Source organism: Hypomesus transpacificus, chromosome 14 (assembly GCF_021917145.1).
Source record: "Hypomesus transpacificus isolate Combined female chromosome 14, fHypTra1, whole genome shotgun sequence".
NCBI lineage: Eukaryota > Metazoa > Chordata > Actinopteri > Osmeriformes > Osmeridae > Hypomesus > Hypomesus transpacificus.
The window spans coordinates 944671-958223 of NC_061073.1; the positions used below are offsets into that span (position 1 = coordinate 944671).

At 46.9% G+C, this 13553-nt stretch overlaps 2 protein-coding genes across 3 annotated transcripts; one reads left to right on the forward strand and one right to left on the reverse strand.

The window, feature by feature from the left end:
* Positions 1-85: 85 nt before the first annotated feature.
* foxl1 (forkhead box L1) lies at positions 86-2369 on the reverse strand. Its single transcript, XM_047033962.1, has one exon. It carries the CDS (start codon positions 2091-2093, stop codon positions 864-866), a length of 1230 nt encoding a protein of 409 aa, XP_046889918.1. The 5' UTR covers positions 2094-2369; the 3' UTR covers positions 86-863.
* A 1794-nt stretch (positions 2370-4163) lies between these two features.
* On the forward strand, positions 4164-12583 carry gan (gigaxonin). 2 transcript variants are annotated; one of them, XM_047034265.1, is made up of 12 exons: positions 4164-4808; positions 5056-5255; positions 5635-5749; positions 6191-6541; positions 7678-7898; positions 8184-8305; positions 8466-8578; positions 8903-9052; positions 9189-9325; positions 9905-10039; positions 10135-10244; positions 10607-12583. In XM_047034265.1, the coding sequence occupies exons 2-12, from the start codon at positions 5071-5073 to the stop codon at positions 10786-10788; spliced, it is 1821 nt and encodes a 606-aa protein (XP_046890221.1). In that variant the 5' UTR covers positions 4164-4808; positions 5056-5070; the 3' UTR covers positions 10789-12583. The 2 variants fall into 2 exon arrangements, with proteins under 2 accessions (XP_046890221.1, XP_046890222.1); XM_047034266.1 differs by having other exon boundaries at positions 5060-5255.
* Positions 12584-13553: the final 970 nt, after the last annotated feature.

Here is a 13553-nt window from a genome sequence, read left to right on the forward strand (position 1 = left end):
GTGAGTGTTTCTGAGGATCTAGAAAGTGGTGCTCTAGAATTAAACGTGGGTGTTGTTCACTGGTTGGGAAGTGCTATGATTTCAAGCAGGTGTCATTGACAACCAAACTTTGTCACTAAAAAAACATGATGCCTTGTGGAGACAACTTTGAAGGCCCCTTGTATTTCTAAACATTCTTTACGCTGTCATGCCTTTATTTTTGCACATATGCACTAGACACATATACATTTTCACCTACAAAATCATTTGAAACATTCTGGTCACTTCAGGATTTAAATTCTGAAAAGCCACATTTTACAACAGAAACAAAAGTTCCAGGAAACAGAATGAGATCAGGCAGATGTGTAACAATCCCTGGTGTTCATAAACATTTACATTTGGTAAAAGCAACATCCGAGGTCCATGTGATCTCTGATCTCTAGGACCTTTCTGTCTCAGAACACTGGAATCGTCACACATTAAACCATGACCTTATAATAACACATGAATTGTAATGGTAACAACAATTATAATGATAACAAAAATAATTGCAATAATAATTGCAACAGTCACATGTATTATTCATGTGCATTGTATTACTGTGAATATGCTTATCATAACATTATTATGCCATCTATAGTAAAATGAACTATAATAATAATAATCGTTGTCACAGTTGTTGTAGTCTCGTTCTCACTATTAATAATTATAATATTAACATTTATACCATTTTCATAACGAGTAGGCTATTATCATAGGCAAAACACATCGACCATATGTATAGACTCTCAGGAAAACTGAAAAACATCAAAATGTATTGTCTAGCACAAACGAATAAACCTATGCATGCAGGTAGGGTTATTTTCCTGACATCGTCGTTTTCATCATTTGAAATATATCACCTTCTCTGGGCACGTGAGTGACAGGTAAGAGCAGAGCGGAAATCCCATTTGGTAAAGTTGATGCGCGCGTGTGGACGAACTGTACGCGTGGTTTTGAGGCTCCGCGCGTGTTTCGGTAGTCTCACCTGGAACGCATCTGTGAGTCACGTCTGCTTTTTTGGATAAAATACTATCGATACTAAAACAATTTGATTTGTCTGTAGCTCTGCTGGGGCTCACCGGAATAATCCCATTGATCCTGTCTCCAACAAATGAATTAATATTTCCTGGGCAACTGGATAGGACTGGAGGACCACCGTTTTCCCTTTCGTTGAACGCTAATTTGCGGCTGTCGTCTGTTCCACACAAGCGGAATGAAGAGGATCCTAAAATATGTTTTTTGTCCAAGCAAGGTTGTTCCTGGCCAGGTGCGCTATATGGACTAGGTTGGGCATCTGACCACTGAATCCCATTCATTTCCCGAGTTGGTCCAACCAACCTAGTAATCTTATCGTGAACTGTTGTGTTCTTTCCCTGTACAGTGGCGATTTGATATGCACCAACGTTGTTAAACTCACCGAGGACATGCTTGAAATCTGCCCCCCGTTGTTGATTGTGGTCGTTCTCCCGCTGCTCCCGCTCTGTGTCCATCACTGTTCTCTCTCCGCCGGGGGCCCCTGTCCTCACCTGAGAATCCACACGGGGTTTAGGTCCTGGAGGGTCTGATTGATCCGGTCCTTTGGCCCTGTTCCTCTTGTGACATGGTTTGCACTCAGCCTCCGGGCCTTTTAACTTTCTCTTCCTCCGTCTATAGTTGCCGTTCTCGAACATATCCAGACACTTGGTGTCCAACGTCCAGTAGCTGCCTTTACCCGGTCGGCCCCTCTCTCTCGGTACTTTTATGAAACAGTCGTTTAGAGAGAGGTTGTGGCGGATCGAGTTCTGCCACCCCTGCTTGTTGTCGTGGTAGAACGGGAAACGATCCATGATGAACTGATAAATGCCACTCAGAGTGGCGCGCTTGTCCGGTGCGCTCTTGATGGCCATAGCGATGAGGGCAATGTAGCTGTACGGTGGTTTTTGTGGAAGCTCCTGTCGAGACGGAACAAAGCTCAAAGCTGGAAGAAGCCCCCCGCTATCACCTCCGTACAAGTAAATCAGCGAGGGGTTGGAGAGGATCTGTGCCGACGGGGGCACACCGAGCTGCGGCAACCGGCTGTGGTACAGAGTCATCACGCTGGAAAGCTCCACTTTCTCTGAAGGAACTTCAGCCTGCAGGGAAAGAGCTGCTCATGGAGTGACCGTCTCCCGCTGCGTCCCAGACTCATGAGTCCAAAAAATGGTTAAATAATTGTTGTACGTTTTGCTGTTTTATGTTGACTTTGCACTGGAAAATAAATTGTTCATCATAAACACTCGTTGTGTTCTCAGCCCACCCACATTAATTAAAATTTCATTGCGAAGCTCCGACTCTCCTCCCGCGTGTCCCCGTCTTGCCAGCCAATGGAGCGCTCGGTTATTCCCTCATCTGTTTATAGAATTAGTCTGTTGATAAGTCTGCCCACCCAAGTTGAATCAAGCTGTGTTTATTTGGAAAAATTTCCGGGCACCCAATACATAAACGCACTGATCTGCTGTTTGAAATATCACGTCCACCCTTGACGCTGAGAGTTGCTCACATGGAGAGAACAAGCAAACATAGTCGGGGTTCTTTCTGAGAGTTGCTGTGGGTTAGTGGAAATGAAAATAAAGCGCATTTAAGGAAATAACTGAAACCATTTCTTTTAAACTTCTGTCAAACCCCCTTTTTTTAAATGTAACGTTTAACATAAAATATATATTGAACCTGTATTAAGATACGTTTTAATTAGCCTAAGTTGTTTTTACGATACATTTGGCCAACTGTTAAATGGGATGACTATAGGCCTATGTTAGCCTATAATTAGCACATTGGTATAAAACACACATAGGCTACTGAATAATTATTTGTATGTAAAGATAGTGCATCTTGTTCTGGATGCAAGACAACTTGAATAAATCAAATGACTGCTGTATTGGTTTTAACCGCTTTATCAACAGATGTGAGAAGGCCTTGTCCCCACAATACCATAAAAGGGCATCCAACTTGGCAGTAGGGGAAGGTAAACTATTATTTGTGGATGCGTGCATGATGCTTTATACTATGTATTTTCCTGTTTATAAGAGGAAGGAGGATTATAACAACTTTACAAGTGCACACAGCTGGAGCGTGGTTACATTACACAGTTTGGACGTTTCTGTGTATAAACTCAGACGTTTTTTTCTGCGTTGGTTCTTTTTTCCATCTCGCGCTCTTCAGAGACGATGATTCATTAAGAAATAAACCAACATCAGGGAGAACCAAGAGACGACCTCTGTGGTCTTATAAGGTCTTTTATCCTCTGTATTCTCCGAGAGTCTGTCTGCGTGTGCATATGGTCCAGAATTGTTCTATACCATGCTACGATGTAGCCTAGGCCTAGCCTACCTATAGGGATTTGATTCCCCTTTCTGTAACCTACATTGTTACTACAGCGTTACTTCAAGGACAATACTAGGCTATTCGGGAATTCAAGTTCAATACTCAAAAAGAGATGCACGCACCCTGAACGGTGAGTGAGCAGGCCAGCACACAATGTCCTTTATCATTGGCGTAGCGGAACAGCATCTTTATGCATTTGGCGACATCGTGTGGCTAATTAAAGAACATAGCCCGACTAACCACCCTTGTAGCCCACAATGAAATGTTTTTTCCCCCCAAGTAAAACCCAAACGCCCTCATAGTTTTGTTTTTAAATGGCAACATTTGTAATCAATGGCGCCACTAAATCAATCAATAGCGCCACTAAACGCTAACATGTTTATGTTAGTAACATGGGTTGACATTTACAAAGGAAATTATCTCGTTTCAGGAACCACCATATGGCTCCACCCAGAACTTCTGACTCCCCTTTGTTGAAGGTGAATACATCGCCTATGTCCTATTTCAAAAGAACGTTTCAATACCATATGTTCATACCTACTGGAATATGTTTGTTTATAACTTGTATTGGTGTAAGGTTAGGCTTTTATAAATAAATAAATACCTCAAATACCTATTAGTTAACGAGATCAAAGAGGTGTCTTACAACATGATCCATAGATTTTACCCTGCTAATCATTATTTAAAGAAATATAAAAAGGACATGGATTCCAACTGTAGCTTCTGTGGTGAGCATCCAGAAACTGTCTCACATTTGTTTTGGTACTGCTGCTCAAGTGTAAAGAAATATACTATATTACTACTACTACTTATAGTATATAGTACTATAAGATACTTGCAGATTTGTGGTAGACCATATTCTTGCTGATTTTGTATTGTTATGGGAGAATGTGCTGTTTGGTTTTCATGGTTGTGATAAAAATAAGTGTTTGTATACTCTGTAATTGATTGTATTTCTGCCTTTATGCAATACAAAAAAGAAGATAGGCTACACAGCCTAATTTACAACCATTAGGCGATAAACTCAGTTCGATGGCTTTAGTCGCAGCAGAGTGACGTACACTCGCTGAGATGAGGGGCGTGTTCATCATACTGTAAACAAGGCTCCGTTCCATTTCTGGCTGAGTATATCCACCCTTACGGCTTTCCTTAGATACTTTCAATATAAATTTCACAGTGTAACATCCTTCTTTATGCATATAGCAGCTACACTTTCTTTGTGATATATACGATCTTGTCTTCAGTTGATGTCAACCTAAGCGTTTTTACTAAATCACTATCGTATTGCAGCATTGTGTTCTGATCAGTCCCCACTGGTTACATGCCACAACAACAGTCAGGATTCACGCGTTCCTAACACAGTTCTCGTCCCAGCTTGAAAGGAGTAGCTAATGTAATCACGAAGTAGGAACGCCGGGCACACCCCTATCGTTGTTCTGGACGCACAGGTAATGTAGCTATCGCTGGTCTCTCAACAGACAACTTTGTTAGATTTTGAGCTGTACATAATATATACTGTCATGGCCTAGATGTAATTTAAGTCTATGCCATATATAATTGTGTCACTTTGCTATAGCTAATGTTAGCTTGCTCGCTAGCTAGCATAACAGTACACTGCTTGAAGTCAATGATCACGTCAAGTCAGCAAAAACGGTGTGTTTACGTTCGGTCTGTTTCTTTTTGCCTTTGTGCTAGATAGCCAGATCCACAATGCCCGATCCAGATGCCGTTGCAGGTGGCTCCGTGGTGTCCGACCCACAGCACTCCCAGAAACTTCTCAGGGCCCTCCGCTCCCTCTGTAAAGAGCAGTGTTTTCAAGACTCGGTGCTGGTGTTAGACGGAGAACGGATTCCAGTCCAGAGGAACATACTGGCCGCAGCTAGTCCCTATATACGGTAAACCCATGTCAAATCTTACACTGACCCTGTAGAACTTGCCTGTTTAGCCTCCAGATAGGGTGTCTCCTTTTTGAATGTCAAAATAATTTGCATGCACTTACAGTTCTGTATCTCTCATGCACACCCAGAGCGTACGTGCCCAGTCTTGACACGCTTCATGTATCACGCTTAAATTTTACTTGTAGTCATTTAGCAGACGCTCTTATCCAGAGCCACTTACAGTAAGTACAAGGACACAGTAGCCCCGAGGCAAGTAGGGTGAAGTGCCTTGCCCAAGGACACAACGTAATTTTGGAATCAAACCGGCAACCTTCTGATTAATAGCCCGATTCCCTAACCGCTCAGCCATCTGACCCTGAGCCATTTCCCCCTTCAGAACGAAGCTGAACTACAACCCCCCAAAGGAGGATGGCTCCATGTACACCATCGAGCTGCAGGGCATCTCTGTGCCCATCATGGAGCAGATCCTGGAGTACATCTTCACTGGGGAGGTCAGTGAGCCCTCCAGACTAGAAGGACTGTGTATCCTAGTATGGCTAGCCTGGTAGGCTAGCAAGGGCTTGCTGCTAGTTGGTGGACTAGTTGACTAGTGGACTTGTTGAAGGACACAAACCTCAATGTGGTGCCTTTAGCTCACTGTGTTCACTCGTGGGAGATTGAGGTTTTGATTTTCCTCAGTGCATGTGCACGCAGTCGCTCCGGCCTCTGGTCGAAGCTCATGATGTAAAAGGTGGAGGGGGAGACCTGACCAGGATGCATCCAATCTCCTTTTGTCTCTTTCACCTCTCACTCTCCCTTTCCCCTTCCTTACTTCCTTCTCTCTCTCTCTCTCTCTCTCTCTCTCTCTCTCTCTCTCTCTCTCTCTCTCTCTCTCTCTCTCTGTCTCTGTCTCTCTGTCTCTCTCTCTCATCCTTTACCCACCACACACACAGATCAGCCTGAGTGAGGACACCATCCAGGACATGGTACAGGCCGCGGACCTCCTCCTGCTCACGGACCTCAAGTCTCTGTGCTGCCAGTTCCTGGAGAGCTGCATCTGCGCCAACAACTGTATTGGCATCCGCCTGTTCTCCCTGCACTACTGCCTGCACCACGTCTACCACTCCGCCACCGACTTCCTCCAGACGCACTTCCGAGACGTGGCTGTCAGCGACGAGTACCGGGAGCTGCCGCCGGATCGTGTTTGCGAGCTGCTGGCCATGGAGAAGCTCAATGTGGGCAGCGAGAAGCACGTGCTGGAGGCAGCGGTGCGCTGGCTGGGTCATGACCTGGAGGGCCGCAGGGTGAGACTGGGGGGCTGGCTGATGCTAGTTCTGGGGCTGGGGCTAGTTCTGGGGTTGGGGCTGGGGCTAGTTCTGGGGCTGGGGCTGGGGCTAGTTCTGGGGTTGGGGCTGGGGCTAGTTCTGGGGCTGGGGCTAGTTCTGGGGCTGGGGCTGGGGCTAGTTCTGGGGCTGGGGCTAGTTCTGGGGCTGGGGCTGGGGCTAGTTCTGGGGTTGGGGCTGGGGCTAGTTCTGGGGCTGGGGCTAGTTCTGGGGCTGGGGCTGGGGCTAGTTCTGGGGCTGGGGCTAGTTCTGGGGCTGGGGCTGGGGCTAGTTCTGGGGCTGGGGCTAGTTCTGGGGCTGGGGCTGGGGCTAGTTCTGGGGCTGGGGCTAGTTCTGGGGCTGGGGCTGGGGCTAGTTCTGGGGCTGGGGCTAGTTCTGGGGTTGGGTTGGGCTAGGATTGGGCTGTGCTGGGCTTGATTTACAGAGATCACCATTTTGGTATCCTTGTTACCCCAAAAAAGTTAGGAGCACCAGCAAAGAATTAGGAGCACCCACCAACACAGTTTCAGCTCTTCAGGTTTTGAGCACATTAGCTCCCTGACAAGGAGTGATTGATGCCTAATTGAATCTAAAATCTGCATTAAAGTTAAGAACTAGGGGTGGGGGAACAAATTGATTCACATTCGAATCGTGATTCAGTCTTGTAGTGATTCACATCGATTTTTTTGTTTGTTTTATTTTAATTTTTTCGTGAATAGATTTTGAATCGAATCGTGACCCCAAGAATGGATTCAAATGTAATCGTGAGGTACCAAAAGAGTCCCACCCCTATTAAGAATGTAAAGATGAAGTTTCATTGGTTATGTAACGTTGGATAGAATGGTAGACCGGTCATTGTTTAAGCTCATAGCAGGCGCATAGGCCTACTGTGCAGTAGGCGAATTTGCGAGTGTTTTGTAAATATATTAAAACAGGTCGCACCATAACGATTATTTGCACTCGCACAAATGCTGCCAAATATATTTAGAGGTTGCACACATACAATTTGGGGAGCACATGGGAAACAAATGCAATTTCCACATGCAATTTCAAGCCCTGTTACGAACCCTAGTACCATTTAGTATGCCCACCCAGTAACCCTTATCTCCTCCCCCCAGGTGCACATGAAGGAAGTGATGTCAGCAGTGTGGGTCCAGGGTCTGGACGTGCCCTACCTGAGGGAGCAGGCCCTGGGGGAGCCCCTGATGAGGGAGGTGGTGAGGGAGTACTGCCAGGCCCCTCTAGGGGGCGCCCCCCTGCAGGGAGAGGAGATGCTGGCTGCCTTCAAACCCCGCGGCTACTCCGAGTGCATCGTCACCGTGGGCGGGGAAGACAGGAAGTGAGTTATGGGCGGGCCCTGGAGCAGGATGTCAGAGTTTACACAGTGAATATATTAGGATGTCATAGGCACAACACGTAAGAGAATGAGATTAGGTTGACTTGAGGCAAAACATACTTTGAATTCGGTGCATATGTGTTTTGAGGATGTTATGGGTGAGAGGGAGCAGAGGCAGAGAGAGAGGGAACCGGTAATGTAGCTCAGGACTTTGAGGATGTCCTCGCTGAGTGAGTGATGAGCAGACCACATGCCTCACCCCCTGCTTGCCACTTCCTTCCTGTGCAGAACCAGGAAGCCGTCGGCTGCGACACGCTGCATGTGCCCCCTCTACGATCTCAACAAGCAGCTCTGGATCGACCTGGAGCCCATGAGCGTCGCTCGGACGGGTCACGGGGCGGTGACTGCAGGTTAGCCTGGGGTCACGACCCAGTAAAACCGTCACAGGCCACGTTGAGGACTCTTTCCTCTTTTCGCCTTATTTGGTCAAACCCATTTGTTTTAATACATCCCCATTCATCCCTTGTAACCAACCAAGCGCTTAACTTCCTGTCCCTCTTGTCCAATCAGATGGCTACCTGTTTGTGATTGGTGGCATGGATGAGAACAAGACGCCGCTAAACAGTGGGGAGAGATACGACCCAGAGTCCAACACTTGGACTGCCATCCCCCCAATGAAACAGGTGTGCACCTCACCAATAACTTCCTACCAACCACCACTCTCAACACACATGGGGGGGGGGGGGGGCAGCCCGGCAACAGTTGAGCTCACACTTATAACGTCAATCTGATTGGCTGCCTTCATGTATATGAAGGATAGTATTTCAGCGGCCATGTTGTGACCTGTTCCGATCAGGATGACAATTCTGAGAATGACCACGGGAGGTCAGTATTTCACAGTTCTGCTAGTTATTCATGACAGCCAGTACCCAATTGAAGATCCTAGATCCTGAGACAGAACTACAAACTATGTGTGTGTGTGTGTGTGTGCGTGTGTGTGTGTCCAGGCTCGTCAGAACTTTGGCATAGTGGAGATGGACGGCCTGGTGTTTGTTTTGGGAGGTGAGAACGAGGAGACCGAGCTGCTGACCATGGAGGTGTTTGACCCCCACTTCAAAACCTGGACCACCCAGACCAGCATGACCATGGTCCGAAAGGTAGGACACACACACACACAAATGTAAGTAAGAAAAAGTGTGTCCCCCAGTCTCCCTCTCTTGAACTCTACCCCCATTGTCTCTCTGCCTATCTCTCTCTACCCACCTCTTCCACTTCTCCCTCCCTCCCCCCTAGATTGGCTGCTATGCCTCCATGAATAAGAAGATCTATGCCATGGGTGGCGGCTCGTACGGGAAGCTGTACGACTCAGTGGAGTGCTACGACCCAAAGACCCAGCAGTGGACCGGGCTGAGCCCCCTGAAGGAGAGGAGGTACTGGGGGAGGGGGAGAGGGCTGGTGCTCAGTGACCCCAGACGGTGGCCAGACAGGGGCCGGTGCGCTTGTTTATATGAGCTGCGTAAGCTTTTGCCTACCTCAGCGTAGATGCACAGTTTAGCATGGTCGTGTCAGATTAAGCTATGGGGTAGTGAGGAAAAACACGAGTCAGTTTATTTGAAGTAGTGTGACAAAGCCTTCTCAGAACTTGTCTGCTGGTTCGTTTTCATTTTCCCTTCCTGTTTGCCATTTCAGAATGTCCTCGTGACAGACAATGACTTAATTAGCCAAAGGGTGCGTGTGTGGTAGATCAAGTCATAGGGTGTGTGTGTGTGTGGGAGATGAAGGCAGTAGGGTGTGTGTGTGGGGGGGGAGGGGGTAGATGAAGGCAGTAGGGTGTGTGTGTGTGTGTGTGTGTGGGGTAGATGAAGGCAGTAGGGTGTGTGTGTGTGTGTGTTTCTCTGATCTTGCTCTGTGACCAGCCCTGGGTCAGGATGGGACAGAGCCAGAATAGGCTTCAGTTCTGTCTACTCTCGATGACCTCTGCCCCCTCTGCTCTGCCCCCGCCTGGCTAGGTTCGGCTCCGTGGCGTGCGGCGTGGGCCAGGAGCTGTACGTGTTCGGGGGCGTGCGGAGCAAGGACTCGGAAAACCCTGAGAACAGCCAGATGACCACCTGCAAGTCCGAGTTCTACCATGACGAGATGAGAAGGTCTGGAGGAGGAGGACTTCATACACCCAACACACAGAAGCCCAGGAGCATACCTTCAATAGGCTTCATCGTTTGTTGGTTTGTGTGTGTGTTAGGTGGCTGTATCTGGACGACCAGAACCTGTGTGTCCAAACCAGCTCCTCCTTTGTGTACGGAGCCGTGGCCATCGGAGCCAGCATTTATGTGGTGGGGGACCTGGACACTGGTGAGGCATTACACTGTGTGTGTGTGTGTGTCTGTGTGTCTGTGTATAGCCTAGCTTTTAACCATTCCTCTCAAGTCCACTCAAGAATAGAACAAGGAACATTTGAAGGTATTGGGATTAATGGGCATTTTTCTCCCAAGTTGAACTGCAGTTTCTAGGGGGGTTAGGGTCCGATCTGTGTACTTTAAGGGGTCAGGTTTAGATGTTAGGGAATGGTTTTTGGGTTTAGGCGGGGGGAAACAGGATTCTGAACAGAACTGAATTTTCAGGCCGCGAAAACGAGCGTGTGTGTTTCTGAGCTGTAGTTGCTTGCTTTAGATGCGTGCGTGTGTGTGAGCGCGTCTCCTGTCGTCCACATGCAGGCACGAGCTACGACTACGTACGGGAGTTCCGTCGCAGCTCAGGGACCTGGCACCGCACCAAGCCCATGTTGACCTCTGACCTCTGCAAGACGGCCTGCTCGGCCCTGCGCATCGCCAACTGTCGTCTGTTCCGTCTGCAGCTCAAGCAAGGCCTTTTTAGGATCCGCATGCCCAACGTGTAGAGCCTGTCCACTCGCCCTCCTGATTCCAATACCACTCATCAGTACACACACCCAGCCTCGCACACTCCCTGGCCCCATCCCAAACTAAAGGTTTCCGACCTGTGCCCGTGCACTAGTGGAACATGTGTTAGCACATGGCTAAATGCTGGGAGCTTGGACAGTTTCACCTGTGCTTAGGGTTCTGGTGTAGTGGATGACTTAGGGATTCGGGCCTTCACCTAGCACATTGATCCTCTCTCTCTCTGCTTGGGATGGTTACTAAGGGGGTCTTACTACAGAGGGGTGAGATGGGACATGCTGCATGAGCGCTTCCCTTCTAACCATAGGTTGCCTTTTTAAACATTTTTTAATTGTCGTGTGGATTTCGCTTTTTATCGTTTTGTTTTTGCTTTGGTCCATCTCCTCGGTCATCTGTATGTTTAGTTAGCGTTTTGTGTCTGCTTGCGGGTGTTTTAAAAAGCTGTGCATTTCAGATGGGGCATAGCCGGTCCGACCCAATAAACAAACTATAGATTGGTTTAGGGCCCTGCGATTGGGGCTACACTATTTTTGTTTAGGGACCCCGAATCCCTAGGGCTGGCTCTGCAGATGGGAGACGCCAAGTGTTGCTATCATTACCGAGTCAATCTTAACACAACAACGACAAAAATCATAAGGCAAAGGTCTGCAGTGGGAATAATACCCTTTAACCTTTTTTGTTCGGTTACACAGAATTACTGTTTAATGTGTGTGTTTATTCGGGGTTTATAAAGAAGGCGTGTTTTGTCAGTCACACTACAACGCCACAGGAGTTTAGAAATAGAGTTATTGGTGGTAGAGCTCCTGAATTGCTGATTTTATTTTGCAGCTTGTGATCTTTGACCTGGCATTCCAGTCAGAGTGGACGGTTTTGGCATCCGTTGACCCCATTTGTTCTGTGAGTTACAGCTGCTGCTGTCCATCCTCACCCAGGGAGAGGGCACACACACACACACACACACACTATAGGGGACAGAACTGTAGGGGTTGCAAGCCAACACGTCTTAGAAATGTTCAAACACACAAACAGCCATGTCTAACACATACACCTCACACGATCACACACGGGCACAGAAACTCTGAGCTGGATCTCACGTCACAACGCTAATCGAATCTATGCCGCACACATACACTCAAATGTACACACGCATATGTAACGTATTCAAAGGAGACAACATTGCCAGGATATTATAAGGAACCAGACTGGTTCAACCAGCACAACTTTACTCGTGTCTTGTCTCCATTCCGCTCGTGCGCTCTACAGTAGTCAGGTCTGCTGTAGTCTATTGTGTGCCGTACGCCACAGTTAACACTATCAATATACTAGTCTCATAGTGCTACATGGACACTTCACATTCCATAGTGTCACATAATGGTCTACTGTAAAACCTTTCCGCTCTGCTGTCTGGTGTCCCAGCAGGTAACATCCTACTGTGTTACACTATGGATCCTGACTGTATCTATCATCTTATTTGATGCACTTTATTATTGACATGGTGGTTTTGGGTGGCTTTAAAGGAGCTGAGGCTGAGTTAAGCAAGGTGTGGTATTCTCTGGTGGTTCTAGAGGGTTTGGGATTCCAATTTCCGTATAGGGACAAATGATCTACAAGTTATGAGTCTATGAGTTACAGGATCAATAAAAGTATTAAACACCTCTGATTGACCTATCAAAGATGTAGCCTTTAATACTGATATGTTTTTTTAATCTGGATTTCCATTTTAGCCACAGATTGTCCATGGGACATCATTTTAATAAAGGTGATGCAAAACCATAATATCTATGTGACATTGTTTTTGTGCAAAATGATTGGTATGGATGTGTGTTGAAATAATTAGGTCATGATGATTGTATGTGTGCGTCTGGTTGGATTTGTCTGTGTAAACATGTGTGGTTTTGTCTGTGTGTGTGTGTGTGTGTGTGTGGGGGGGGCAGGCGTGGGATTAACGCAACAGGATTATTGAGGATAATCAGGATGTAGTTAATTTACTTAAAGCTGCTCTCAGGACATTCAGCGTAACTTGACCAGAGGCACTGGGACTCTGCTGGGGGGGCCAGCTGGTCAGCAGGAGCTGGTTCAAGTTTTTATTGTCCTGTAAGGGGAATTTGATTTGTAAACAGTTTAATTAACATGTGCCAGCATTCACTCCACAAGTAATATCTCATTATAAAACCAGATCAGTTACTTTTTGTATTCAGTAAACCTAATACTGTGAGATAAGGTGGGTTTTCAGATTTCTGACACTTGAGGTTTGGGTATTCTGAAACAATATCCAGAGGTTGTCACCTCAAACTAGCCTCTTTAAGGGGATGGCCCGGACAGACATTGGCCGGGTTTCCCAGATTCGTTAAGAAGCTCTTAAGGCCAAGAACTTCTTAGGAGCGTTTTAAGAACGCCGTAGAACGCTCTTAGAACGCTCTTAAGAAGCTCTTAGCGTTAAGAGCTTCTTAACGAATCTTAGCCCCCCACAAAAAAAAATCATCTAAATCTATGTCTACTACCAAAGACTCAGTAGTTTGAAGTGAACCATCAAACCTGTAGCCAACCTTTCGTTTCTCTCATGACCCTGGCTGCCCTGACCCATACAGTGGACTAAGTCTTTAAAAAGTTCTCTGGTGGCCAAACTGATTAGTCCAGTGATGGCTGTTTTGGTATCATCTCCGACAATCTCCGCTAATAATCTCCGACAATTGTTGTAAGTGTGTGTAATGTTGTGGCAAGGTTGTGCAACAAGCGGTGTGGGCGG

Bases quoted from the DNA above. Each gene is read 5' to 3' on its own strand.
- foxl1 (XM_047033962.1), bottom strand. From the start codon at position 2,093: ATGACTCTGTACCACAGCCGGTTGCCGCAGCTCGGTGTGCCCCCGTCG.
- gan (XM_047034265.1), top strand. From the start codon at position 5,071: ATGCCCGATCCAGATGCCGTTGCAGGTGGCTCCGTGGTGTCCGACCCA. The intron at 8,306-8,465 runs GTTAGCCTGGGG...TTGTCCAATCAG, and splicing joins TCACGGGGCGGTGACTGCAG to ATGGCTACCTGTTTGTGATT. The intron at 9,053-9,188 runs GTAGGACACACA...CCTCCCCCCTAG, and splicing joins GCATGACCATGGTCCGAAAG to ATTGGCTGCTATGCCTCCAT.